Below are 25,861 nucleotides of genomic sequence, written 5' to 3'. Positions count from 1 at the left end.
GTGAGTGGAGTTAAATAATAGGTATACATGACTCATGCTATCTGCTCTATACAAAAAGAACAAAGGAATGGACAAACAAGTTGTATGTGGAGAAACAGCAAACACTATTACCTCAAGGAAAGTAATAAATCTAGGCACCAAAAGAGGGAAAGGTAGTAGTAACTTATCTTCGAAAAAGTACAGTAATGTAAATTATCAAGTAGGAATATATTATAGAAAAAGCAGTGCCAAAAAAGATGATATAAGTATACATGAGAGACAAGATGAGAAAAAACTTAGAGATAAGAAGAGCAACCAGAAGTTTGCAGCAAAATTAGCCAAGATATGTGTGCTTTGACCAACAGAATTAAAAAGCAGTCATAGAGCAAAATGACTAGAGAAAAAAATAATACATTTAAGTCAAACTATACGTTAGGAAAATTCTCTTTTTATAAACATTTCTTTGTGTTACTAGTTACTAACTCCAAATCTTTCCTGATATAATCTCACATTTTCTCTTTTAAGAAAAAAAACATTTATTTTAGAATTTATAAGCTAAATTAAGTCTATTCATTGATCTATAAATGTGTTGCATCTTTTTAAATAAAATTCTAAGTTACTGAATTTCATGAATGCAACCGTGCTCATCAATACTGAAAACTTAGGCAAGATATAATTTTAAAACACTCTACAAAAATTACGGCTAGTAATGAGTTAATGAGTCTTCTTCCCCAGAGGCTTACTTATAAAGTAATCAAGAAATCCTGCTAGTTCTGATACATAAATCACCCCTTAGACAGCTTCACTCTTTAAAAAGCAAAAACACATAAAAACCATTGACTGTTTAAAATCCACTTGTCCTAAAAAAATAATCAAAATCTACCTGCTTTATTGCACAAATGGGAGATAATTAAATTTTATTTAAAATATCTTTAGAACCTAAACAACTTTTTCTTTTTAGAAGAAACTAATCCACTTATACTATATAATTTTTCCATGCAAAAGGCTAACTATATTTAGCACTGTAAACTTTTCATTCTTATTATGGTCATCCAATGGAATCTGAACAAAATAGTATAGTGAATACATGAATTTTAAAAATTGATTTTTTTAAAGTATAGTAGAATCCATTAAAGAAAATAATACTTTCAGTTTCCCTCCATACTGGTCCTTACAACAAAATGTGAGTTAGACATTATCATCCCCATCAGACAGACGAGGAAGCTACAGTTGAAAGACCTCAATATGACTTGGCCAACTGGTAAAGTCACGTATGATTATTCTAAGTCCAACACATTTTTCACAACACAATTTAGACACTCAATGAGTCAATTTGTGCTCCCCAAAATATATCTTATTCAAGTTTAAATTATAAAATGAATGTTAAGCCTAACTCATAACATTATTATTATTTGCATAGGAAAAATTATTTCCTTCCAAATGTCCAGTCCTCTTTTGATTTTTTTCACCAACTCTTCTCCCCATATATTTTCTTACAGAGTCAATTTCCCTGTATTAAGCTCCATTATTCACTTGTTACTTGCCCAGATAATGAGAATGAATGCAAAAAAATTGCATTTTTTTTTAATGCTTGATAGCTTACAAAGTGGTTTCAGGGTCTCATCCCATTTGTTTCTCCAAACAGCTTGGTAAGAATCAACAAACTGAACTACTTGTAGCTCTCCAACATCTCGAATTTTGTTTTTATATATTCCCATGCCTTCTGTATTTCTAGCTCTCAAAATGAATGTCATTAACTCCTCTGCCAAGTGAAATGCTCTTTGGAATCCTTAAAGACTAAGCTAAAAATCTACGTCTTCCACAAAAGCCTTTCCTTAGTTACTAGGCAATAAGTTAGGAAAACTTCCACCTTGGTTCTGACCCAACCCTGTATCGTAACACTTACCAAACAAAAATGAAAACAAATATTTACTGAAGTGCTTACTAAGTGTCAGTAATTAAATCTGAGCACTTTAACATCTATTACTTTCTTTAATACTCATATCAACCCCCAGAGGCAAAGGGGGCATATTGGCACTTCTTAGCAGAAGAGGAAACAGGCTTTGTAAGGTTGAGTGTCACAGCCAGTCAGTGGCAAAGCTGAGATTTAAACATGCCTTTGACCACTGTACTATACAGTTCAGATCAATATACCACTTTGCAATACAGTGGTAATACAAAGCAATATAACTCTTGCCATCTGGCCCTCATTTTGGCCTATGAGCACTGCAATACTAGGACTGACGGAAAGGGGAGAGCAGTGAAAGATGGAAAAGGGTAAGAAGTGAGACTCAGAAAATACCTTACAATCTTACAACTCGAAAATACCTTACAATCTTACAATCACCTATATTGTATTAGTACCTTAAATAAGCATATGATTTGGCTCAGCATTTATGTGTAAATAGTTAATTAAATTGAGCTGCAGAATTTTGCTTGAACGTCAGTATATGATTCTTATAAAAGCTAAAAAATGAAGTTTCTTCAATATTCCCCTTTTGTTTTTAAGTTTTCAAAGCCAGCAGTTACAAAAAACTGGTTTAATGCTGAAAATTTTGACATTAGCACAAATACAGTTATTTTTTCCATTCATTACATATTACAGTGTTACCTATCTACCTGGATGCTGCCTAAGATCCACTAAAGCTGCTCAAGGCATGTTATGCTATAACCTTCAAAAGACCATATACAGAGATTTCCAAATTCAAAATACTTGGATATCACCACTGTCAACAATTATGGTTTGCCAAGGACAGGGGGTGAGGAGGGGTGCAGGAGACAGCAAGGATGGTAAGAAAAGGTAGAGGCACCTCTGTGCTTCGCTAACTGGTGAACACATCCTAAATAGGAAACTACTTTGAAAAAAAATTGTGAAGTCTTGTATAAGAATTATTAGGGTTAGTGAAGATCCTATTCCCTAATCAAAAACATTCTAATTTTACCACACTAAACTACCATGATTCCATGTATTATTCAAAAAATAGCATAGTACTTCCTTTAACAATGTGTATGATATGTACGTGTGTGCTCCATTACCTGACCATCCATCTCAGGTTATCAAATTCAAATCATGTCCTTTATTACTAGTTTAATATTTCAAAAGTACATAGTAAGTTACACTGATCATAAACATCCACTGCATGTATACATCCTGGTCAGCTTCGAAGAGATACACCACCAACCCTTGTAAACTGATATAATTACTTTGGAAAATAGTTTGAGGGGTCACCTAGTAAATGTGAACATATGTGTAGTCTACAACCCAGAAATTTCACTTACCTAGGAGTATAGAACAGAGAAATTCTTGCACAAATGCATGAGACTTCTATGTGAATATTCATAGCTACAATATTTGTAATAGCAAGGAAACAGCAAAACTGTGTGAAAAAATAGGAAGTACATATGGATCACTGCTGCTACATTCCAAATAATCTGTCACATGGAAAAGCATTTATATATTTGAATTATAAGCTGAGCTAGATGCTTTTTTTCATGAAACACCATTTTTACTGAAAAGAATGAAAGACAAACTGATTATTCAGACATGGGGAGAAGGAGAATCTATCACTTCAAAGAACAGAACTGATTGTATTTGCTGTCAATGATCATATTAAAGCTTTCAGATGAAGCTTAGAATTTTGGAACACTTGTATCCACCACCCTGAGCTTGCCATTTAAGCCTATTCTGAGATTGATAGTGATATTGACAGATATGATTGTTTTTATACAATGAAATGTGTCAATATTTGAAGGGTTTACATAACTCAGTGAACAAATATTTTCCACATGACTAACACATGATGTTACAAAATCTTGCACAGGAAATACACACTCAAAAAGCAAGATAGAGGAATGAAATTTAATGTTACAAAGTACAAAAATACACTGTTATGGTTTCAGATTCTACACTGTAACTAACTTTTGAGAAAGTATCTATCTAGTTTCAGTGTAGTAACAACAAAAATAGCTACAATTATCTGAAAAGGCTATTAAGATATCCATCCCTTTTCCAAGTACATATCTGTATGAGACTGAATTGTCTTCATATATTTCAACATCATAAAATAAAATATAAAAGCAGGTTGAGAATCCATCTGTCCCGTAGTAAGCTAGACATTAAGAGGATTGCAAAAATGTAAACCATCACCACTATTCTTTGTTTTGGAAAATATAGTCATTTTTTTAAAAATAAGAAATAGTATTATGTTAATACTTAACTGTTAATATTTTTAAAATAACAAATATTTAAAATTTTATGTCTAATATGATAAGTATCCATAGATATAACCCCCAAAATAAAAGCTCTTTCAGGTACATAACAATTTTGAGAATGTAAAGCAGTCCTGAGAATTGTTGGCCAAGGCACAAGCACCCAATTACCCCAAAACTTAGCAACTTAGAATTGTACCTATTATTTCACACAGCTTGTGAAGTCAGGAATCCAGAAGCAGCTTAGCTGGGTGGTTCCATTTCAGGGTCTCTCATGAGGTGGGGGTAGTAAACTGTGGGCCACAACTACAGTCTCTGAAAACTTGAAAAGAGTTGGAAGATCTGCTTCCAAGCTATAGTTCACCTGGCTGCTGGCAAGAGGCTTAATATTTACAGTCAGTCCTGTGTGCTACGTGCAGTTGAGTCAGAGTGTACTCCTGGCAGCCCTATAAAACAGTGATGTCTACAATGTCCTGTCCTCAACAGCCCTGCTCAGCTCCTGCAGATTCACGCCTATGGCTTCTTTTATGGAGTCAGTCCTCTTTTTCTCCCTCCTGCCATGTTCTTTTCTTTCTTGATTTTTCCTTGTTATATTTCACCAAAATATTAGGTTCAAGTTACTAAAGCAAAGCCAACAAAATTCACCATACCTTTGAATATAAGGGTTTAATAACCCGTTATTCGTTCACCACCAAAAAAGTAAAGACATGAGGAAAAAGTACTAATACCATTACTTTCCTTGCCCCCAAACGATATATTATCTGTTGTTCATCTATAATGAAACAAGGTGGGAAATAGTAACATTACAAAACACAAAATAAAGAACAAAGTTGGAGGTCTCACACTTCCTGATTTCAAAACATATTAAAAGCTATACTAATCAAAACAAAGCTTCATGACATTGAATTTGGCAATGATTTCTTGGATAAGAAACCAAAGCACAGTCAACAAAAGTAAAAAATTGAATTGCATGAAATTAAAAACTTCTGTGTATCAAAGGTTTGAAATTGTGATTTGTAATAAGAAATACAGATTTGGTCTTCATCCTCATTTCTGGAATAGACTCCTAAAACCCTTAGAATTTTCTATGTGATGAGAGCAATAAAGAAGTCTTGTTATTCATCACAAATCCCTTTTAAACACCTATGAGTTTATGTCAACGAGGTAATTTTTTGTTTTTGTTTTTTTGTTTTTGTTTTTTTAGAAAGTCCCTAAGCATGGGGTACTGGTTGCCAGAGGAATCAACTGTGATTAAAGGGTTGGAATTTTCAACCCCACACTCACACCCTCAGGTAGGGGAGAGGGGCAGGAGGCTGAATTAATCACCAACGGCCAATGAGTTAATCAATTATGCCTATGTAATGAAGCCTCTATAAAACCCCAAAAGGACAGGGTTTGGAGAGATTCTGGGTTGGTGAATACATGGAGAGAACACTGAGAGAGCATGAAAATTCCATGCCCTTTCCCACATATCTTGCCCTATGTATCTCTTCCATCTGGCTGTTGTTTAGTTCAGTCTTTTATAATAAACCAGTAATCTAGAGAATAAATGTTTTCCTGACTTCTGTGAGTTCTTCTAGCACATTGGTTGAACCCTAGGTGGAGGCTGTGGGGACCCCCCGTTTATAGCCAGTTGGTCAAAATTATAGGTGACAAACCCAGCTTCTAGTTGGTGTCTGATTGGGTAGTGCTGCAGTCTTGTGGGACTGAACCCTTAATCTGGGGGATCTGATGCTATCTCCATGTTAATAGTCTAAGAATTCAGGTAGATTGTAGGACACCCAGCTGGTGTCACAGAATTGTTGAGGTGTGAACACCCACATGGTGTCAGAGTATTTACTGAGAGTAGAGGAGACACACAGGAGTGTTATTCCTCAACAAAAAGACACAACAGAGTGAAAATACAACCTAAGGAATGAGAGAAAATATTTGCAAATCATATATCTAATAAGGGGTTAAAATCCCAAACATATAAAGAACTCCTACAACTCAACAACAACAAAACAACCCAATTAAAATTACGTGACCAACAAGTACATGATACGAGGCTCAATCTCCTAACTATTAGGGAAATGCAAGTCAACCATGATGAGATACCACCTTACACTCATTAGGATGGTGATTATAAACATGTGCATACACACACACACACACACGCACACACACACACTAACAAATGTTGGCAAAAATGTGGAGAAATTGTGGAATCCTTGTGCACTGTTCATGCTGATTTTCTTAAAAAACTGAAAACAGAATTACCCTATCATCCAGCAATTCTGCTTCTGTGTATCTACCCAAGAAAACTGAAAGAGTCTCAAAGAGATATTTGTGTACCCATGTTCATAGAAGCACTATTCACAACAGCCATAAAATGGAAGCAATCCAAGTATCCATCTACAGATGAATAAATAATATGACATATACACATTATAGAATATTATTCAGCTTAAAAAAAAAAGGAAATTCTGACATTTACAACATGGAAGAACCTAGAGGACATTATGATATGTGAAATAAGCCAGGCACAAAAAGAGAAATACTGTATGACTCCACTTTATAAGTTACTTAAAATACTGAGTTCATAGATATTGAAAGTAGAATGGTGATGCAGGAAGTGGCAGTGAATGTGGATTTGTTTAAAGAGTATGGAGCTTCAGCTTTGCAAAATGAAGAGGTCTGGAGATTGGTTGCATAGCAATGTGAAAGTACTTAACACCAAAAAGCAATACAGAAGAAGTCACATTATACTATGCCCATATGTAAATAACCGATGAGATTAAAATTTAAGATACATAAAATCAATTTACCACTATATGCAGTTTTTAAACTCTCACCTGATTTTTCTGTGTTAATTCATTAACTGAACTTTGAAGATTTTGTAGTTCCTGCACATACACAGCAACTTCCTGGGGGCCTTTGGCAAGTTCACTCCTTAGCTGGCTTATTGTGGCCTAAAGAAAAAAATTAGAGCAAACTAAAATGAAAAAGGAAACGGAAGCATCCAAAGGTTTTAAGATTACATAGAGTTTTGTCATTGTTGTTGTTAAATTGATATAATCCTCAGAAGTTTCAACTTGGTTCTTTATCCTGCTATCCCACATCTTTTTGGGCTAAAAAAATAATTTTTAAAATTTATCCAAAATGCACAACTTCATTTATTTAATAATGCATAAAATGAAAAGTTGACGTCCTACTTTATGTGCCTGAAGTAAGCATCAAACTACAAAGTTGAATTTATTGACTTTGAAACTCTGTACTTTAATTCTCTTGAATTTAAAGAGGATATGCAAGTTATGTCTACACTTTGTACCAATTCCTAGAGCATAGCCTTTTATTTTTCTTTTAAAAGCATGTTAAATGCAAACATACAACACAGAATCACCTTGAAAAGTGGTGAATCATCTTTTTGGTGTAATGGAAAGTATTTGCCCAAAGTTACCAAACGGAAGTTATATATACTACTTTCATTAAGCTGGGTCACTCTATGATCAGGTATAATAGCTGGACATGAATTAGCTTTAAAGTGTATTTTTAATGAAAATTAACATCTATTATTAAGACAATGGTTTGATCATTTGAAAGTAATATTAGAAAAAGGTAAGCAAAGATCTTGAAAATACAATCTTCCTATATTTGAAAGCTTCAACCGCTAGAGAGAGACTAAGCACTGCTTTTGAAGTATAGTTTCCTGTAAGTGACATTAATAAAAGAACTTTGTATTGCTAATATTGCTTATTGGATTTATTTTTTTATTTTTTACATTTCTAAAGATACAATTATTTTCACTGTCTATATTTTTTATTAGTAAATAAACTTTATACCTTGAATAAAACAAATTTTTGTAAAATTGTCTTAATAAACAGCAGTTATCATATATTATAAATAAGTACTTTCATCTTCAAGGAAGAAAACTTAGAAGGCTACTAATTTATTGTGACAATAATACAAAGAGATCTTTTGCTACTCCTCTTTTGGAAAGACTTCCAAAATGTGTGGCACTTTTTTGTTTTTTGGGTTTTTTTTTAAAGGCTTTTCATTGTTGGTATATCTTCATCCATTTACAGTGGCTTTAGTTTTAAGTTTTGTAAGCCACTTATATAAACAAGGTAAGTGATTGAACTGAATGACCAAACACTTGGGCTTCTTTTATTTTATTTTAATAACCATAAATTAACGAAACTAGCTTTTTGAATATTTTCCAAACTGGTTTAAAGTCAATTCAAAGAGGTTTCAAAAATGTTTTTAGAAATGGCAGCATGTCTGAGTTATGTTCATAGTCTGACCTTTTAAGGAAAACATTCATGTAAATGAACCAGTTCTGATACATTGAAAGGCTTTTTGTTACATTACTATATAGTTACACCTTATACAGGATGTTTCAATAAAATATGTAACAACTGATACATATGTATATATTATATATACATATATGTATACACATAATTCAAAGGAGGAAATGTTTAACTATTCATGTATTTGTAACTGTCTTCAAGTTAAAGGCATATCCTAATACCTTCTGTCTTGAACTGATCATGTAACCTTGATATGGATATAGGTTACTGGGTACTGGGAGTGTATTTCATATGGCTATTTCAAACAACTTGGAATCTCAGAATCATTTTCTATTAGTAACATTAAGGATGACAATAGAAATATTAGGAATAATTTGGCTATTTTTAAATTACTATGTTTTAATCATGTAGCACAAATGACAACTTATTAACAAAGAAAATAAGTTATCATATTGAAATCCCTACTTACAAACATCTTGTCAAAGGATTTAGCACATAATAAACAGAAATAAATAACAGTATAAGTTAGAATTGTACTCTTGAAACCTATTTAATTTTATTAACCAATGTCACTCCAATAAATTTAATATATAAACAAAATGCAAATTATGAGTATATTTCATTAAAACACCATGATCCCACATTAAAATTCATAAGATATATCAAGCCAGGTATAACATCTCTCTAGTATCTATCGTGCTGATAAATTCCAACATGTAGAAGAAATCAAGCAAAATATGAAGAAAATATATCCAAAAATAGTTGTTATATTTTATAGTTTTTAGATATATTCTTATAAATGATTTTATAATGTTAACACCTAAATAACTGAACATTAGGTGTATAATTTACCAACTGTACACTAAGTATGTATATTTTTCAAAACTAGAGTTTTTAAAAAGAAAAAAGCAAGCATTTAAAATGAAGAGCACACACCAAAAGGAACATTTTAATTATGGAGAAGGGGAGGGAGGGCAGTGAATTACAGAAACTTTCACTTTCTCTATTGTACATTATGAATCTTTTACAATGATCAAGTATGGTGTTTATATTTGGGGGAAAAAATAAAGATTAAAGAGAGACAAAATTTCAAATGAAATCAATACACTCCCGTTCAGTGTGAAATTCAAACAAAAAGGGCTCTCTGCTCTGGCCACATCAGGCCAAGCTCATCTGTGCCTTGAAGGCTTTAGCACTTGCCTGCACCGCCTCTCCAGCTCCCAATTCTTCAGTCTGATGCCTGCTTCTTTCATTCTTCTCCCACATACCCTCCTTGAGGAGACCTTCCCTGATCATTCTATCTATAATGGACCCACATTACTGCCAGCTCCACTACTGCATCCTCTGCTTTATTTTTCTTTATAGCACTCAGCATTAACTGACTTTCTATCATGATTTGGTTTACTTATATACTGTTTGGCTTCCACAAAGGAATATAAGCTTTATGAGAGCAGGCACTCTGTCTTATTCACTGTTACATTCCCCACATCTAAAACATCTGCTAACGCTTTGGCACTCAAAAGATACTCGCTAAAGGAATGAGTGATTCTATCTCCAAGGAGTTAATATATTCGTTGCCATGGAAACTGTGTATCAGACCCTATAAATAGTTTGTATTCCTTGAAGCCACGTTATTGAATTCAACATTGAATTTTTACTAAAAGACTTTAAATTACAAAATAATTAAGGAAAGCTTTTTCGAGCAAACATCCTGCTAGTAGTATAGAATTATAATTATTGTCCTAATATTCTACTAGTTTTAGTAAATAATCATTTAAAGATGGTTAGAAATTTGCTTGATTGATAAAAATAAAAATGAGCATATTTCCGAATTTCTGAAATTGTCTTAATACACAATATTGTCATATGATGATAAAGGTACTACATTAAAAGTATGACTAATATTAAAAGCCTTCCAAAAACACATTACCTCAAGTTTAAGCACCTCCATAAGAAAGCAGAAAAAAAAAATAAAATGATGGATGAAAGGTGGAAAACAAGACTGACAAAAGTACACATTGAACACACAATAAAAATGTCAAAACATAGCGCTAAATCTGATCTCTTAATATCAGCATACTTTTAAAACATACTGAAGTATTCTCTTTAACAACTATGCTGAGTATAATATTTATTCCATATCTTCATCAACAGTTTAGCTTTTAAAACTGGGATTCAAATGAGTTTATTTGGAATACAAATAAAAATCTTAAAAGAAAATTCCCATTAAAGACCATACTAAATATAAGTTGATTACAACTTTGATATTTTCAATAATATAGATTTTTAGAAATAATACTTTTTAAGCTTTAAATCTCTAATTTCTGATCTATAAAATAGGTAATTAGTATTTATAAAGTACTTTGAAATGCTTTAGAATGAGTTATTTTTCTATATGCCTTCTAAAATATCTAGACACCCCCTAAAAAAACCTGTTAATGAATTCCTAAGGTATATATTTAATGAAAGTAATGAAACATAAGGACATATTTAACAATGTACACCAGATTATGTATCTTCAGCCTCAACAAGGAATACCAAATAAACCATTGCATTTTTTACCTTCTTTAATTCCTTTTAGTGTGTTTTGTTTCTAATGCTAATATTTAGGCTCAGTAAAGTAGTAATATATAAAATAAACTTTTTTTCTGTTAATTTTTAAGTGCCATAATTTACCAACACACTTAACTGAGAATAAATAGAATTGAGTATTAATAAATTAATAAAATACTTGCCATCTATTTAAAGAATAAGCAGACGCTAAAAACAAATGGAATCATAAACAATAAATGAGATGGAGCACTTAGACAGTAATTTTTTTACATATAAAAATGGTATGAGACAAATCAGAAGTTACTTTAAGCTAAACTCATAAATATTACAACATACAATACGGCAAGATATAAAAAGTAATAACAATAAGTATTACGTCAAGATTAATAGCACAAATTTACAAATCATCAGGCCAACTAAAATGGGAGATAATATGATACAGAAAGAAAACAAGCTTTGGATAATCCTAGCTTCTTTATATTAGGTACACGACCTCGAACAAGTTATTTTGACTTCATTGAGTCTCAGATTCCTTACATATAAAACAAACTTAATATAGTACTTAACTCACAGGGCTAAAAGAAACAAATGTGACCACATATTTAAAATGCATAGAATAGTATCCAAAACCAGTGGTGCTCAAAAGGTAAGAGTTTGTTTCTAATAATATTACTCTGACTCTTATGCTATGATTTCCTAAAGTTGTTCAAAATATTTCAACACAATCTGAAGTTTCAACGACTATATAAATCTATGAATTAACTAAGGAGGGAGTAAATATTATCCATGTTTTACTAAAAACATAATGATATATTAAATCACCAATTTTCAGCAAGAATAAATCCCTTTATTTTAAAATTTACTTCAAATCACTTGAAAAGATAAATTTTATGAAAACTTGAAAGAAGATGCAAAGAATAGATTTCTAAACCGTTTTTCTTCTTTCCTAAAAAGATCTTTTCTAGAGGAAAAAAAGTCATTGTTTCCTACAATCACTCCTTCTGACAGGACAAAGTGGGAAGATGCTAAATCCTTTCACTTCAAATCTTTTATAACTCTAGTTATATCTTTTTCATCTTAAATGACCTCTTCTCATTACATGTAAAGATATTTTAATCTACATCAATAAGAATATAAATTTATAAAAATCTTCCATATTAAACTTAGAGTAATTTTTAAATAAAAAATTACTCAAAAATATCTTCCCACATATATTTTTCCCAAAATACAAGTAAATATATAAATTTCTTCTCTTCAAAAAATTCTACTTGTATAACAAGTATAACTCCATAAAATGCTCAACTGGAAAAGGTCAGAGAGGATTGCACTTTAAAATAAACACATTCCAAAACTACCATGACCGTGATTCAATTTTAATCACCCTATTGCATTTGTTTTCAAATTTCAAATAACATTAAAGGAATTTTTAATCAAAAGAGTATATATATATTTTTAATTTGAGAAATGCTAGCAGGCAGATTTAATCAAAAGTAATTCTTATTGAAGGACATAAGTAAATGACTGGATTCACCCAGGTTCAAGTATTTCTACTTCAGCATTACCTAAACGGGATATTTCCTCATGAGACTTCTTTGAATCAGCCTCTCCTTGATTATACACTGGGAGCTTTTAACAGTCTTCAGTAACTTCGTGAACTCCCTCAAATTATTTGAAAAATTGTGGGATTAGGTGTTTTGGGGCTACAAAGATCACTTTTGGGAAATCTGGACCTAAAATTTATAAACTTCAAAGACTGAAGTGTTAAGCATCATAAACTCACATGTTACGCATGTTATACCCATAAACTTCCACCATTGATAAGATATACGAAGAAGTGAAAAAAGGATGACATGGATTATCGATAACATTTATACTCCATAGTTCATCAATACATTACTAAACATGAATAGAGCACCTTTTAGATCACCAGCTTAAAAATAAATTGAAAGGTCACTATAACTTTACTTTTTAAACTGGAAATATGAAAAACAGAGATCCACATCACATAAGGGAGCTTAAGAACTACAAATAATAGTAGTCACAACAATATCTCCTATCATACAGTACAAAGGATGAAGGCTAGCATTTTTATGCAAATATATTTATTACACGTCCTAGAGCTTGTCTAGGAGCTGCCAGAATTATATAAGAGATTTACAGGTCAGTTATGTCATGTGAGAAATGGTAAAAGGAACAGAGAATGTTTATCCTGAAAGAGAAAAAACTTCAGTAAATATGAACGGTCTTCAAATATCTCATGTAAAAAAGAAGAACAATTTATTCTGTGTAATTCCTGAGGAGTACTGGAACCAGTGCACATAAATTACAGGAAAACAAACATCAACTCAATGGAATGGCTGACTTATGAAGAAATATGCACGCTTACACCATCTAGCAAGAATTGTGGCTCTCACAAGAGATGCTTCTTTTACCCCTACACCTAATTGAAATAAACTTAATTACCACTTACTGACTAACCTGGAGCACATTTAACTTTAAATATCATCACTACACAATATACATCATTTATTAAACAGAAGAATACTCTTTTATGCAAACATTCTTCTCTACATAAAGCAAAGATAAAAAAGACTCTCAGACCATATTGACTATATACAAACACTACTCAAAGCAAATACTCTTTTGATAGGTCACTGAGAAAAATCTCAAATCCTGGCTTCTCTCAACAGTATAAACAAGTTAATACCAATCACATTTAAGTACACTGAACTTCATTACCTCTGAGTTAGCATAATCTGCTTGTAACTTTTTGCACTCATCTTTTAGTTTTTCAGATTCTCTCTCACGTTCCAAGGTCATGTTATCCATTAGTGTCTGAACTTGGACTAGTTCTTTCTTTAGCACAGCAACATCTTCTATACCAGGTCTCTGAAGCTGTGAAGCAAGAGATGTTAATTAAAAATGACAATGAAAAACTAAAATGATACACATTTTTAAATGGTTTCACTACAAAGAAATAAAAATAAAAACAATCTTTAATACCAGTTATTGAACTACAAATATCAAACACGAATTTCTCCCCCACCCAAACCCTCTCTTTTCTCCCTGTTTTCTTCCCACTCTAGCTCATATTTAATAGTATTACCACTCAAGGTGCAAAACAGCAAATTCACAGTTATGGTTAGTGTTTTATATAATTTCCTTTCCTTCACAAACTACACCCATCGGTCATAACAATCAGTTGATAAATGCAATCAGTTGATAAATGGTACATTCCTTCATTTTCTTTTTTTTTTCTTTTTTTTTTAAATTTTATTTTACTAAATTTATTGGGGTGACAATTGTTAGTAAAATTACATAGATTTCAGGTGTACAATTCTGTATTACATCATCTATGAATCCCATTGTGTGTTCATCACCCAGAGTCAGTTCTCCTTCCATCACCATATATTCGATCCCCCTTACCCTCATCTCCCACCCCCCACCCCCCACCCCCCTTACCCTCTGGCAACCACCAAACCATTGTCTGTGTCTATGAGTTTCTGTTTCTCATTTGTTTGTCTTGTTCTTTTGTTGCTTTTGGTTTATATACCACATATCAGTGAAATCACATGGGTGGCCAAGACATGGAAACAACCAAAATGTCCTTCGATAGATGAATGGATAAAGAAGTTGTGGTATATATACACAATGGAATACTATTTGGCGGTAAGAAAAGATGATATAGGAACATTTGTGACAACATGGATGGATCTTGAGAGTGTAATGCTGAGCGAAATAAATCAGACAGAAAAAGCAGAGAACCATGTGATTTCCTTCATTTTCTATCCTAGGAAACTGGTAAGAAAAATGAAGGAGGAGCTGACATAAACATAATTAGATTTGTTGCAGGTTGAATGTAGATGATTCATTTATTTATGTATTTATTGAGTGCTAAATATAGGGCAGAAAGGAGTCAAGGACAAATCCAAGGTTGTTAAGCCTGGGTAGAGTGCTGAACATGTGCAGTACCAATAACAAAAATACAGTTATGGAGGAAATATGATGACTTGATGTTATACTTGTTGACTTTGAAATGAAAGCTAGAAATGCAATCAGAAGTATCCTAAAAGTCGGTGGATTTAAAAAAACTGAAGTGCAAGGGAAGATCAGGATCAGAGATGCAGATGTGGAAACTACTGAAAAGACAGATGATATTAAGACAGAAACAACAAAAATGTTAAGGTAATAAATTATGTATCATAAAATTCCATTTTGATTTAGAAAATCATACACAGTATATACAAACCTGGTAGAACTGTAGAGAATTTATTGCCTCCATTTTTCTCAAGCTATACTTTAAAAAAATTTTCATCAGACCATGTATTTCATTTTTAATTTAGAAACGCTAATAAAATGGTTTGTAAATTACCAGTTCAGTCGTCAGATCTTGAATTGTAGTTGCTTCATTGTTTAATTCCTCTGTCAGATGTGTCACTTTTTGTTCAACAGCTTCTCGAAGGCTCCTTTCTTCATCATATTTTGACTTTATATCTAATTAAAGATAGTTATATATGTATTAGTTTCATGACATTAACTCTAGGGAAGAACGATTTTATAAATTCCTGTACATAGTAGTGCATATCTGTATATAACTTAATTCAAAGTCACATTTCTTAGATAACCATAAATATATACAAAAGTATACTTCTGATTACATTAAATAAAGAACTTAAAATAATCAAATGTTTTTGTCTATATAAATTATACTAAATACCATTTTAGTATATACTTAATCACATATAATATTTTACCTAAAGCACAGTTAAAAAATAATATATGTAACTGATAGTATAAACAAATGTTAAATCTATACTGCCTGATTTAACATCTTCAAAATGTTACTTGTTAACCTTTAAGATGCCCCCAAAGAAAATTCATCTTCTCTAAAATTCAAGAAGAATTCTACAGAGAAAAATCAGTCCTTTGAAGGAAGGTGGTGGGAAGACAAACAAAATAATTTATATATCAATTCCATTATTAAATTCTAGTAATCACCACCATAGTCTATAACAAATGCTTTATCATTAATATACAATGTTTATTTCTAGGACATATAATGGCAAAAAGGTAATGAGACTGATGTATTAGCTAAAAAATTCAATATACCTGCAATTTCAGTGGCAAGTTGGGCTGCTTTCTGTTCAAATAAGTCTTTCATTTGCTTAATATTAAAATTTTCTGTTTGGGCTTCTTCTAACTGTTGTTCTAAAGACTGTAGTTCTACAAAAAAGTATACAGTGTTTATTCAAATACAATGTTAATTACATTTGCTAAATTGTTATTACTTAAATCATAATCACTGTAGTATTTAAAGATAATCAACATATCTATTACAAATTACAAGGACAGTATCTTCACATTTCAAGAATTAAGCATTTCTGCTTCATTTAAGGTGCAAGTCATAATTTACAAACATTAAAACAAATGAAAAGAATATTTACCATCACACTCAAATAGTCTATAAATATTTGTTTACAAATTATTTTTATTTCATATTTCACAGTTATTTTCTTATTCTATCTGTCAACTGACCAAAAAAGAATACATTCTGCTTCTCTGATAAAATTTGTTATATAACATGAAATGAAATTAGAAATGGTTTAATAAAATAATCAATTAAAATATGCCATCAATTCCTAATATTTCATTCTCATTAAGAAAACATATTCAGAGGGAAATTAACCTCAAAATATAATTTTGATTACTGATTGAGCATTCTTCCAGTTGAAGTCAGTTACAAAGATGCTAGTTTCATCATCTTATTTCAAGAGAAAAAGAATACATCATTCTTTGATATAGATTTAATTTTTCATTAAACAATGATATTAATGCAATATTCCAGAAGTTTATTCATAACTTTAGAATATAATGAACTAAGAAAACACTAAGATTTTAGTAAGATGATTAAATTATGAAGTTCACAGGTAACAAGAACTGTAAACATTGAATCTGACTGTTCGCTATTTTAGAGCCATAAAGGATAACCACAAAACAAAATTCATATACCAGGCTTAAGAAAAAAAGAAAAAGTGAAAAAGGATAAGAAAGAAGAAAAAGAAAAATGAAAAAAAAATATCTCTTTAAATTACCTGCTGATGAGTCAACCACCAATCCATCAGGTTTAGATTCCTCAATGAGAAAAAGACATAAACAAATGCATTAAGAGGAAAAGACAATACTGTCATAATTGCCAATGTCAACAAAATCTCTGAAAGCTACATTCTATCAGATAAGTAGCAAGGTTTTGATGAAAATTGAATTTTGCCCTACTCACATTCTTCCAGGTCTCTAAGGTAATACTAGGCAGACTGGCATAGTAATTTAACAGCAGTTTACTGGGTTCTAAGAATGTTTTTTGTGTTAACATATAACAAATTACTGTATCTTGCAATAGATGGTATTTTATAAATTCAGTAATAAATATAAATTATTATAATTATAAATACAGATTCTAAAGGAAATACTTAAATCAGCAGGCAAGATTTAATCCTATAATATCTGAAAATTTACAGAAGATAAATATGGCATGGAACCATCACTAGTAAAGAATTTGGCTTTAAGAGCATAAATTTTTAATTCATGACTATAAATCATCATTAAAAGAAGCAGAAACAAAGAACACATTCCATAAGGTTTAATTCATAACATGTATTAGGAACAAAATAATATACTGTCTCATCATTATGTTCATATTCTAAAGAATTATACATATCTCCTGGAGTTTAATAAAGTATCTCATAGTATATCTGACTTTATTTTCCTATACACTGGATTTGGACACACTGATTGCTAAGAATCATCAATATTTCAAACACACTTTCTCCCAAATGTAAATCTCCTAACAAATCAATTTACACCTTGCACTATGGAGAATATGTGTAATTTATTAAATGTGAAATAGTCATCTCAAATGTAGTGAGCAACTCCCTCTCTGTTTTCAGGTACAGAAGATAATTCAGCCCATGTGTGATTGGTTGTTAATAACATCTGTGTAAAAAGTGAGTAAAATACCTATAAATATTTTAAATTACTAAAAACCTCTTTAATGCAAACCCAGTTATAGAAGCTAAGTAGTAATAAGACTGATAGCTTGTTATCCATTTACTTGTTTTTGTCTTTTCTAGTCCAAAGGACAATTTTTGGTGAAAAAACTAAAAGGCAAAAAGACTTTTTTAGAAGAAAATTCAAAATCAGTTAAAATATTCACTTAGAAAATAAACTAAAAAGAATCTAAGATATCAAAAGAATCTCAGTCAGACATAACCATTTTTGATACCACAGTGGTTTTCTTGTTTTTTTCTATGTATTATTTCTATGTAAAGTCATATAGTGTGTGTGTGTGTGTGTGTGTCTATATATATATATATACATGTGTGTGTGTACATACATACACACACACATATATATGTATATATATATTTGTGTATGCACACATTTTTATTGTTTTTTAAAACCTAACATTATTAATAAAACAGTTCTCCCTTGTTTTCAAACAATTTCCACTATAATAGTTCATAATAGTTAATAATGTTCTTTCCCTACAAATTTTAGTCACTTCCAACTTGTCATAACCACGAATGCTTTGAAGAGTTTCACTATTGTGTTTGAATCTATATTTTTTAACTATTTACATACATTGTTAGAATAAAATAATGTAGCCTGGTATAAAAAAACAATCCACAGGTAACTGATTTTTAATGGAGCACCTTTAAGAAGTTACATTTTAGATTCCCATATATTTGTTTGCCTTCATTAGAATTACAAAGGATATATACACTGTAGGCTATTCAACACAGGAAACAAATTAGTAAGTTATTTATATCAGGCCACCTGCTTACAAAAAACATTGTTATGCTTAGTTTTCAACAATGAAAATAAACAACTAATAAACACAATTCAAGTATTTAAAAACAATTACTTGATGCTGCAGCCCTTGAAATTTTTCTAATTCTTTCTTTAATTCTTCTGAGTACCATTTTTCTTCCTAAAGGGAAAAAAAAAAGATTTTTAATTAGCAAAGTTCAGAAAATATATTACCTGAAACACTGAAAATAAACAAATAAATTGTTTTTATCCTTACCTTAAGTGAAGCCTGCAGATCTTGGACCTCTTGTCTAAGTAGTGTTATATCATCTCTAAATATATATGGTGGGGTGGGGAGAGAATTAATAGTTAGTGTTCTTTAATTAACAACCTGGTCTCTTAACAAATAATGGCTAGTGACTGTATATTTATATTTTAGTTTTCTCCTGTCAATCTGTCTCATGTTGACTTAATTATTAGACCAAAGAAAGAACCTAGGAGGGTAAAGGAAAATTTCTTCCTCCCACACAATAAGAACTGAAAATGATCCAGGTTACTCTTGATCTTTGAAGAAGCAGTTTCAGGATAATGGCAGGTCAAAAGCAAGACCTTGGTGAGTTAAACATTAAATGAAAAGTTAAGCAAAAACAAGGATACACTGTGGATGATTTTATGTTGAAAGTTCATATATTGGGCACCATCTAATTCATAGCTGAAAAAGCAACTGTTATATTGATATTAAATATAAAAACATTTATAATGTGCTTTCAGTACATATTTTATATTTATTTCTTAACAAATGCCAAAAAGATTGTACCCAAAATTATTAACTCACACATAAACACTACAGTTATGTGATCACAATGTATTTTTCTTTATGTGGTGTTCTTTGTATTATAGTAGATTAACCAAACAGGCTTTTTTTTTTTTTTTTTTAAGTAAAGCATGAAAAAAAATTTTACGAATAGTAAAATCCTGTGAATGACCTTCCTTCCCTTTAAGACCCCAAGGCATCTTACCTCATACTTTAGCTCAGAATGTCATATTGGGGGTTCTCACCAATTACAAAAGCAAAGCAAAGTTATATTGTTGCATGCTGTTCTAAGTAATTGTATTTTAGTTTAATTTAATTCTTAAAATGATCAGACAAAATTGCCAAGAAGCAGAATGTGTATGTGCGCTTCTTGGTATATTGGTGATTATAAAAGAAAAATTTTTTAAATAATTGTTAAATTTTAATTCTTGACTGAATTATTTTAACAACTCACTGTAAAATCTTCTAAACAAAGAATATAATTCTTTATTAAACAGAATATACTAAATATAAGTCAACCTTTTGATAACTCACAATCTTCATTGAAAACATAACTTCTGGACCATATTGTAGATACTGGCACAGATAGTTGCTAGTCAAGGACAAAATAGATTATAACGAAAAAGGAGGAAGGTCATGCTAAATGAGGACAGATTTAAATTAAGTAATATAAAAATACTACTATTTTCCCAAACTATTCATGACTAAACAATATTACATAGATTCATAACAACATTACAGTTCAAAACTGTTATACTGTACCGCTTCAGAGCAAGGTGAGCCTCTCCTCCATGACTCGAATCATTACCAGCATCATGAACGGCCTCATAGTGTTTGAAAAGTTCATCAGCAGATCCAAGAGATTTCATACACTGGGGACATATGAAACCCTATAGGGAGGAAAACAGAGAAAAAGGTTTCAAAATTGTACTTAATATTACAAAATAATAATTTGCATATTATGAAATACGGTCAAGTGTCTTATTCACTTAATGATGCCATTAAGTAAATTATAATTTATGGTATGAATCCCAAATTCTGGTATTGTACAAAGGTTCATCACAGTCTATTCAGCATGGAGTTTATAAAAGATGAAGAAAACCCTTACAACCATCTTTTAGGTTGAATAAAATTAATGGCTCTAGTATACAATTCTAATCTCAGAAGTTCATTCTAATCTAGGGGACGAGTTGAGAAGATTTGCCATCAGAGCCTCCCTCTCTCTAGATAAGCCCATTAGTAAAATAATCCAACCTACTTCATAGGATTCTGATCACTGAGGAAAAAGGTAATATACTATATAACTCATAATTATCACAGAGTATTTACAATGGTTGAGAAGTAAATTTCCTTGCTAACTTAAGATTAACACTTTTGTAAAAGCCTAAAATTAATATACAGTGCCATAAAACATAAAAAACTTAGAAATAATCCCAGAATTATTATATGGTTACGGCATACACAGTCCTGCATGACTATTCTCCCAATGATCTCTTGACACTTCACTCTCCATATACAACATGCACCTATGTTTCCCTAAACCATAATACCTCACATTTCTGTGCCTTTGCATATACTGCTTATCTCTAGGACTAGCCTCATTAGCTTGTCAAGTTTCTACGTCCATTATAATACACAATACACTGGAGCTTTTCATTTGTTTCCCTAATGACTAACACAGAATTTTAACATACCATCTATTTTCTTCATTGTGTATTTATTTCATGAATTATTAATGGACCCGGCACTACAGAATTTGGTGAAAAAAACAGAAGAGTTTTAACAGCTTGCAGATTATCAAACCTTTCCAGGGAAAGACTGAGCTAAGCAATAAAGTGCTCTGAACATGTAAAAACTGAAAATAAATAAATAAGAATTCTGCTCCTTTGTTGGGTTCTATGCAAATAGCATATCCTCGTTTATCATTTATGCACATTATGTGGCAGAATCAAGGCTCACTGATTACTGGCAATGCCGATATGTAGACATACATTACTAGACAATGTCTCAACACAAGTATAAGTAAAGAACTATAGAAACACAGGAGAAGAGGTACCCAACTCTGCCTGTGGCAACAATTAATGCTTTACAAAAAATACACAGACACACATACATACACGTGTAATGTATTCTAGACATTGGAATGAGCGGACGATTACTTGTGAGAAGTAAAAGAAAGGCATTCTAAAACAAATGGAGGAGTATGAACAAAGAATTAGGAAGAGGTATGAAACACAGTTGTGCTGTATGTGGGATACAGAGATGTGCTGTGGTCACAGAGCCAGGATGAGGGCAGGGCCACATGTGAATGAATGCAGTGACCCCATACGAAATTCCTGAAATGAGCAAAGGCAGTTGTACGGAGGATGTGCCTCTGGATATCAGAATCATGTCACAAGGCTGCAGAGGTATTTGGTACTTAGCACTGTCTTCTGAATGAATGAATGTTCCCAGTCTGTGTTATGTTCTTTCTTCAAAACCACCTCTTACCTACCATCATTTTTCATAATGGCTCTACATTATGCTTAATTTGGCATTCTAATAACTTCTGTTTAGTAATGGTTATACCACACTATTTGACATGCTTTTAGTGCAACCATACATGAACTCCTAGAACATTCAGTCTGTTGTGTCTCAACTTCTGCTAATACATGGAAGGCAAATTATAGCGTTCAGAGGACTCCACATCCCGATGACATTATTTACTTTTCACAACTTTGGCTTTTTGACTATTTTACCTACTTCCAAGTTTTCGCTCTAGGTACCTAGGGATGCCAGAAAGCTTATGATCACATTAAGGTATGCCATACAATCTTAAAGTTTCTAAATATTACCAGGTTAATGGTCTAGAAAGACCTGATTCATCCATCCCTAAAGAGAAATTTTAGAAATGCAGTAATATGTAGTTGTAAAAATTTCCCTAAGTGAGTTTTCCATGTGATTAGAGCTTGCACGTTAAAATAAAACTCCAATTTTGAGACATCAGTAATAAAAATGAAATTTTCTAAAATGTAAAAATTTTCTCACCTTCTTATATAGATGATACTAACCCTTTGCTTGATGTCTCAGAGGCATAAATATTAATCACTGATTTGGGTATCATCCACTCTATTAATTCTGGCAAACCTCTTTAATTCCTGTACCCACATTTTATAGTTTTTCCTACACCCTGTTTTGTCATTCAACAATGATTTCTAAGAATTATTTGCATGCTACGAGGTGTGATCAAAAAATATGGTGAATGTTTAAATTTAAAAATATTTATTACAGTAAAAGACACATTGCCATTAATCCCCCTCAAAATGCTCCCCCTCATTTCAAACACACTTATCCCATCATTCTTGCCACTTTCTGAAGCACTTCTGGAAGTCCTCTTTCATGAGTGTCTTTAGCTGTGCTGCTGTGGCTGCCTTGATGTCCTGAATCATTTTGACTTTGGGGAAAAGCCAGAAGTCGCATGGTGCCAAATGTGGTGGATAAGGTGGATGAGGACACACTGTAATGTTTTTATTTGACAGAAATTACCATACCAGAAGCTATTTGTGACAGGGAGCATTGTCATGATGGAGGATGAAACTCTTTGCCCATTTCTCAGGCCATTCTCTACGCACATCATTTCTTAAGCGCTCTAATAAGCCCTTATAATATTCAGAGTTCACCGTAGTGTTCCTGAGTACAAACTCAGCTCACACAATTCCATCAAGGTCAAAAAACACAATTGATATCACCTTGATGTTACGAGCAGCAGCATTCACCATATTTTTTTATCACACCTTGTATTTCCAGCAATATTAGCCTGCTATCGATAGGAAGGGTATATTAGGGGAAAGTTTATTAAAACCACATCACTCATTTAAAATAAAAGTAAAATAAGCTCAGAATAAAAGCCGGAGTGATGTTCCATGAATAAAGTGCAGGATCTTTATTTCAAGGACTTTGTGATACTAATTCTGGACATTAAGAAATTCTGCCTCTATTGTTTCTAAATGTTCTTCAAGGGGATTGAAGTGCTGGATAAATAACTTCCACAAAAGTACTGTGAGCAAACAGTAAAACACTAAAAATAGCCAGCTACATTTATTTCCCTTAATCATTCCAAATTTCTCACTAACTTCCAAAAAACAAAAAAAACCTAACCTCCCTCCCCCCCCCCCCACACACACACAGTTTACTTAAGATTAAAAACAATAAATTCCTTCCTTTTAGATTTCAGTTATCTGTAATCCTTTCTGGGATCCACTACAGCTAAGAACTTGCGTTAACTTGATACTTACGGTATTCCAGTTGTACCAAATGTCTCTTGAATTAAAAGGGAAGTTCTTATTTAAGTGACTTGTAGGTGAGATTATCACTTTTGATTTTGGCTAACCCATAAAGAAGAAAAGTTGACCCACATGTTTTGGAAGGAAGATGACTGGTAAAATGCAAGCAGAGTTCCAAGAATCTTTCATGCCTCTATCTTTGCTCGTAGTGCTCCAGCTAGTTTCACTGATGTATTCCTACATACACCATTTTCCCCATCACCCTAGAGAATGTCTGGTTTATCTGTTCCCCAGTGAAAGTTTTCCAGAGTTCTCCTCAACTGAGAACAATGATGAATGTGTGTCATTCTGTCACCTCCCTCAGGTCTGGGGAGTCAAAACAAAGATTGAGACGGAGGGAGATCCAGGTTTTAATGCCGTATATTTTCCCAAATAAAGACAGTAAGAGTTCACATGTAAAGTCCTCTTTCTATGTAAAGTAAAGCATTTTAAACTAAAGCATTTTAATGCATTCATTAGTAAAACATTACCTATGTAATAAAGATATAACTTACAAATGTTGAAATAACATATCATTCACATTATATTATAAATTTCATGACAAAATTTATGCAAAGATATTAACTTAAACTTTTATATTTGTTTACAGATTCTCAAAAAGACAGCTGCAAACAGTAAGAGAAACCAAGCCGACTTCCAAAGAGCTTCTTCTCCTTTTTGAACTTTCCTTAAAGCATGCATAATTAAAGCAATCCATATTCCCTTGTAGCATGAAAAGGTAAGCAACACCAAAGCAAGGAAAAATAGAGCTATTTTAAGCAACCCATAACCAAGCTGCTAAAACAAAATATACAGGACCCACAGTAACACTGGCGTTATTAAGAAGTTCCTGTCCTCTTGTTTCATTTTCAGCGTGCACTTTCTGGTAATGCTCCGACAAATCAATAGGAGTTATACATCTTTTCATACATAATGGACAGATGAAACCCTGTGAAATAACAACTTTTAGGAGGATGTACATAAAAAGTTATTTATAAGACAAAATACAGACAATGAAAATAGACATAAGGAAAATAATTAGTATGTCTCTTTTAGATATATAAAGGAAATAATTCAGGTAGCAACTGTACAAAAGGTGAAAGATCTATCCAAAGTAGGACTTCTAAAATTAGTTTTCATGCTGTGAATTCCCATTGGTTCATTTTTTTTAATTATAGTAATCAGTTGCTTTAGTTGGATTATTATTATTATTTTTGTTTATGACACTTTATCCTTACTTATCTGAGAGTTATTATTAATATTAGCAAGTTAGCTTTTATTTTAGATCAAGAAATGATTAGTAGGTTTAACAAATACCTTTATGTGATATAATATTCTAAATAAAATTTCTTATAATGAAAGCAATTTTTATTTTTCACAATACTTCACTAGCCTGAGATGCCATTCTTGCCCACACCCATAATTCCCAGTAGGTGACCCTTCTTTCTACTTTTCTGAGCCAAATAATATCATCTTAAAACAATCTCCCAAATTCTCTATACCTAACAATAGCATTATTTTAAAATGTGGGCTGTTACAGTGATCTAGGGTTTGGGGTTTTGTTAGAGAGAAACAGTAGAAGGACAAGATAACAGAGGAATTAACAGTATCGGGAAAAATAAACAAAATGAAGACAATGGTGACAGAAAATAGGTTATAAAAGTTACAGTGTCATGAGTTTTGGTGTCAAAAATAGATGCATATTTGAATCTCGACCTATGCTATGAACTTAAAGAAATCACTTTGCTTGCTAAATATCAGTTTCCTCATCTATAGAATGGGGTTGATATTAGCACCTATTCTCCTAGAGTTATTGTGTAGTAGGTAAAATGCTTATTTAGTACAGTGTCTGAGACATTGTAAGTGTTCACCAATAACAAGAGTGACATTAAATGTGTGGTTAGAAA

The 25,861-nt window shown here is 31.9% G+C and overlaps 1 protein-coding gene and 1 long non-coding RNA gene across 9 annotated transcripts in view; one reads left to right on the top strand and one right to left on the bottom strand.

Moving 5' to 3' along the window:
- The window catches only part of EEA1 (early endosome antigen 1), a 114,304-nt gene that overhangs the window by 58,030 nt on the left and 30,413 nt on the right, over nt 1–25,861 (bottom strand). For 2 of the 8 annotated variants that reach the window (XM_019710307.2, XM_074325284.1), the window contains 10 exons: nt 24,778–24,903; nt 20,416–20,543; nt 19,117–19,171; nt 18,955–19,020; nt 17,126–17,165; nt 16,143–16,256; nt 15,406–15,527; nt 13,773–13,928; nt 10,411–10,425; nt 7,023–7,139 (listed from right to left, as the gene is read on the bottom strand). In XM_019710307.2, coding sequence (XP_019565866.2) covers nt 7,023–7,139; nt 10,411–10,425; nt 13,773–13,928; nt 15,406–15,527; nt 16,143–16,256; nt 17,126–17,165; nt 18,955–19,020; nt 19,117–19,171; nt 20,416–20,543; nt 24,778–24,903 — 939 coding nt within the window. The remainder of the gene's footprint in view (nt 1–7,022; nt 7,140–10,410; nt 10,426–13,772; nt 13,929–15,405; nt 15,528–16,142; nt 16,257–17,125; nt 17,166–18,954; nt 19,021–19,116; nt 19,172–20,415; nt 20,544–24,777; nt 24,904–25,861) is intronic. The other 6 variants (XM_019710309.2, XM_074325285.1, XM_074325286.1 and 3 more) reach the window with 3 other exon arrangements.
- On the top strand, nt 14,536–24,770 carry LOC141570066 (uncharacterized). The gene is made up of 3 exons (XR_012493875.1): nt 14,536–15,218; nt 17,978–18,034; nt 24,565–24,770. It is a non-coding gene; the product is annotated as an uncharacterized LOC141570066 (long non-coding RNA).

The sequence above is a fragment of the Rhinolophus sinicus genome, linkage group LG02 (genome assembly GCF_036562045.2).
Source record: "Rhinolophus sinicus isolate RSC01 linkage group LG02, ASM3656204v1, whole genome shotgun sequence".
NCBI classification, from domain to species: domain Eukaryota; kingdom Metazoa; phylum Chordata; class Mammalia; order Chiroptera; family Rhinolophidae; genus Rhinolophus; species Rhinolophus sinicus.
This window is presented reverse-complemented; position numbering and strand designations above follow the sequence as displayed.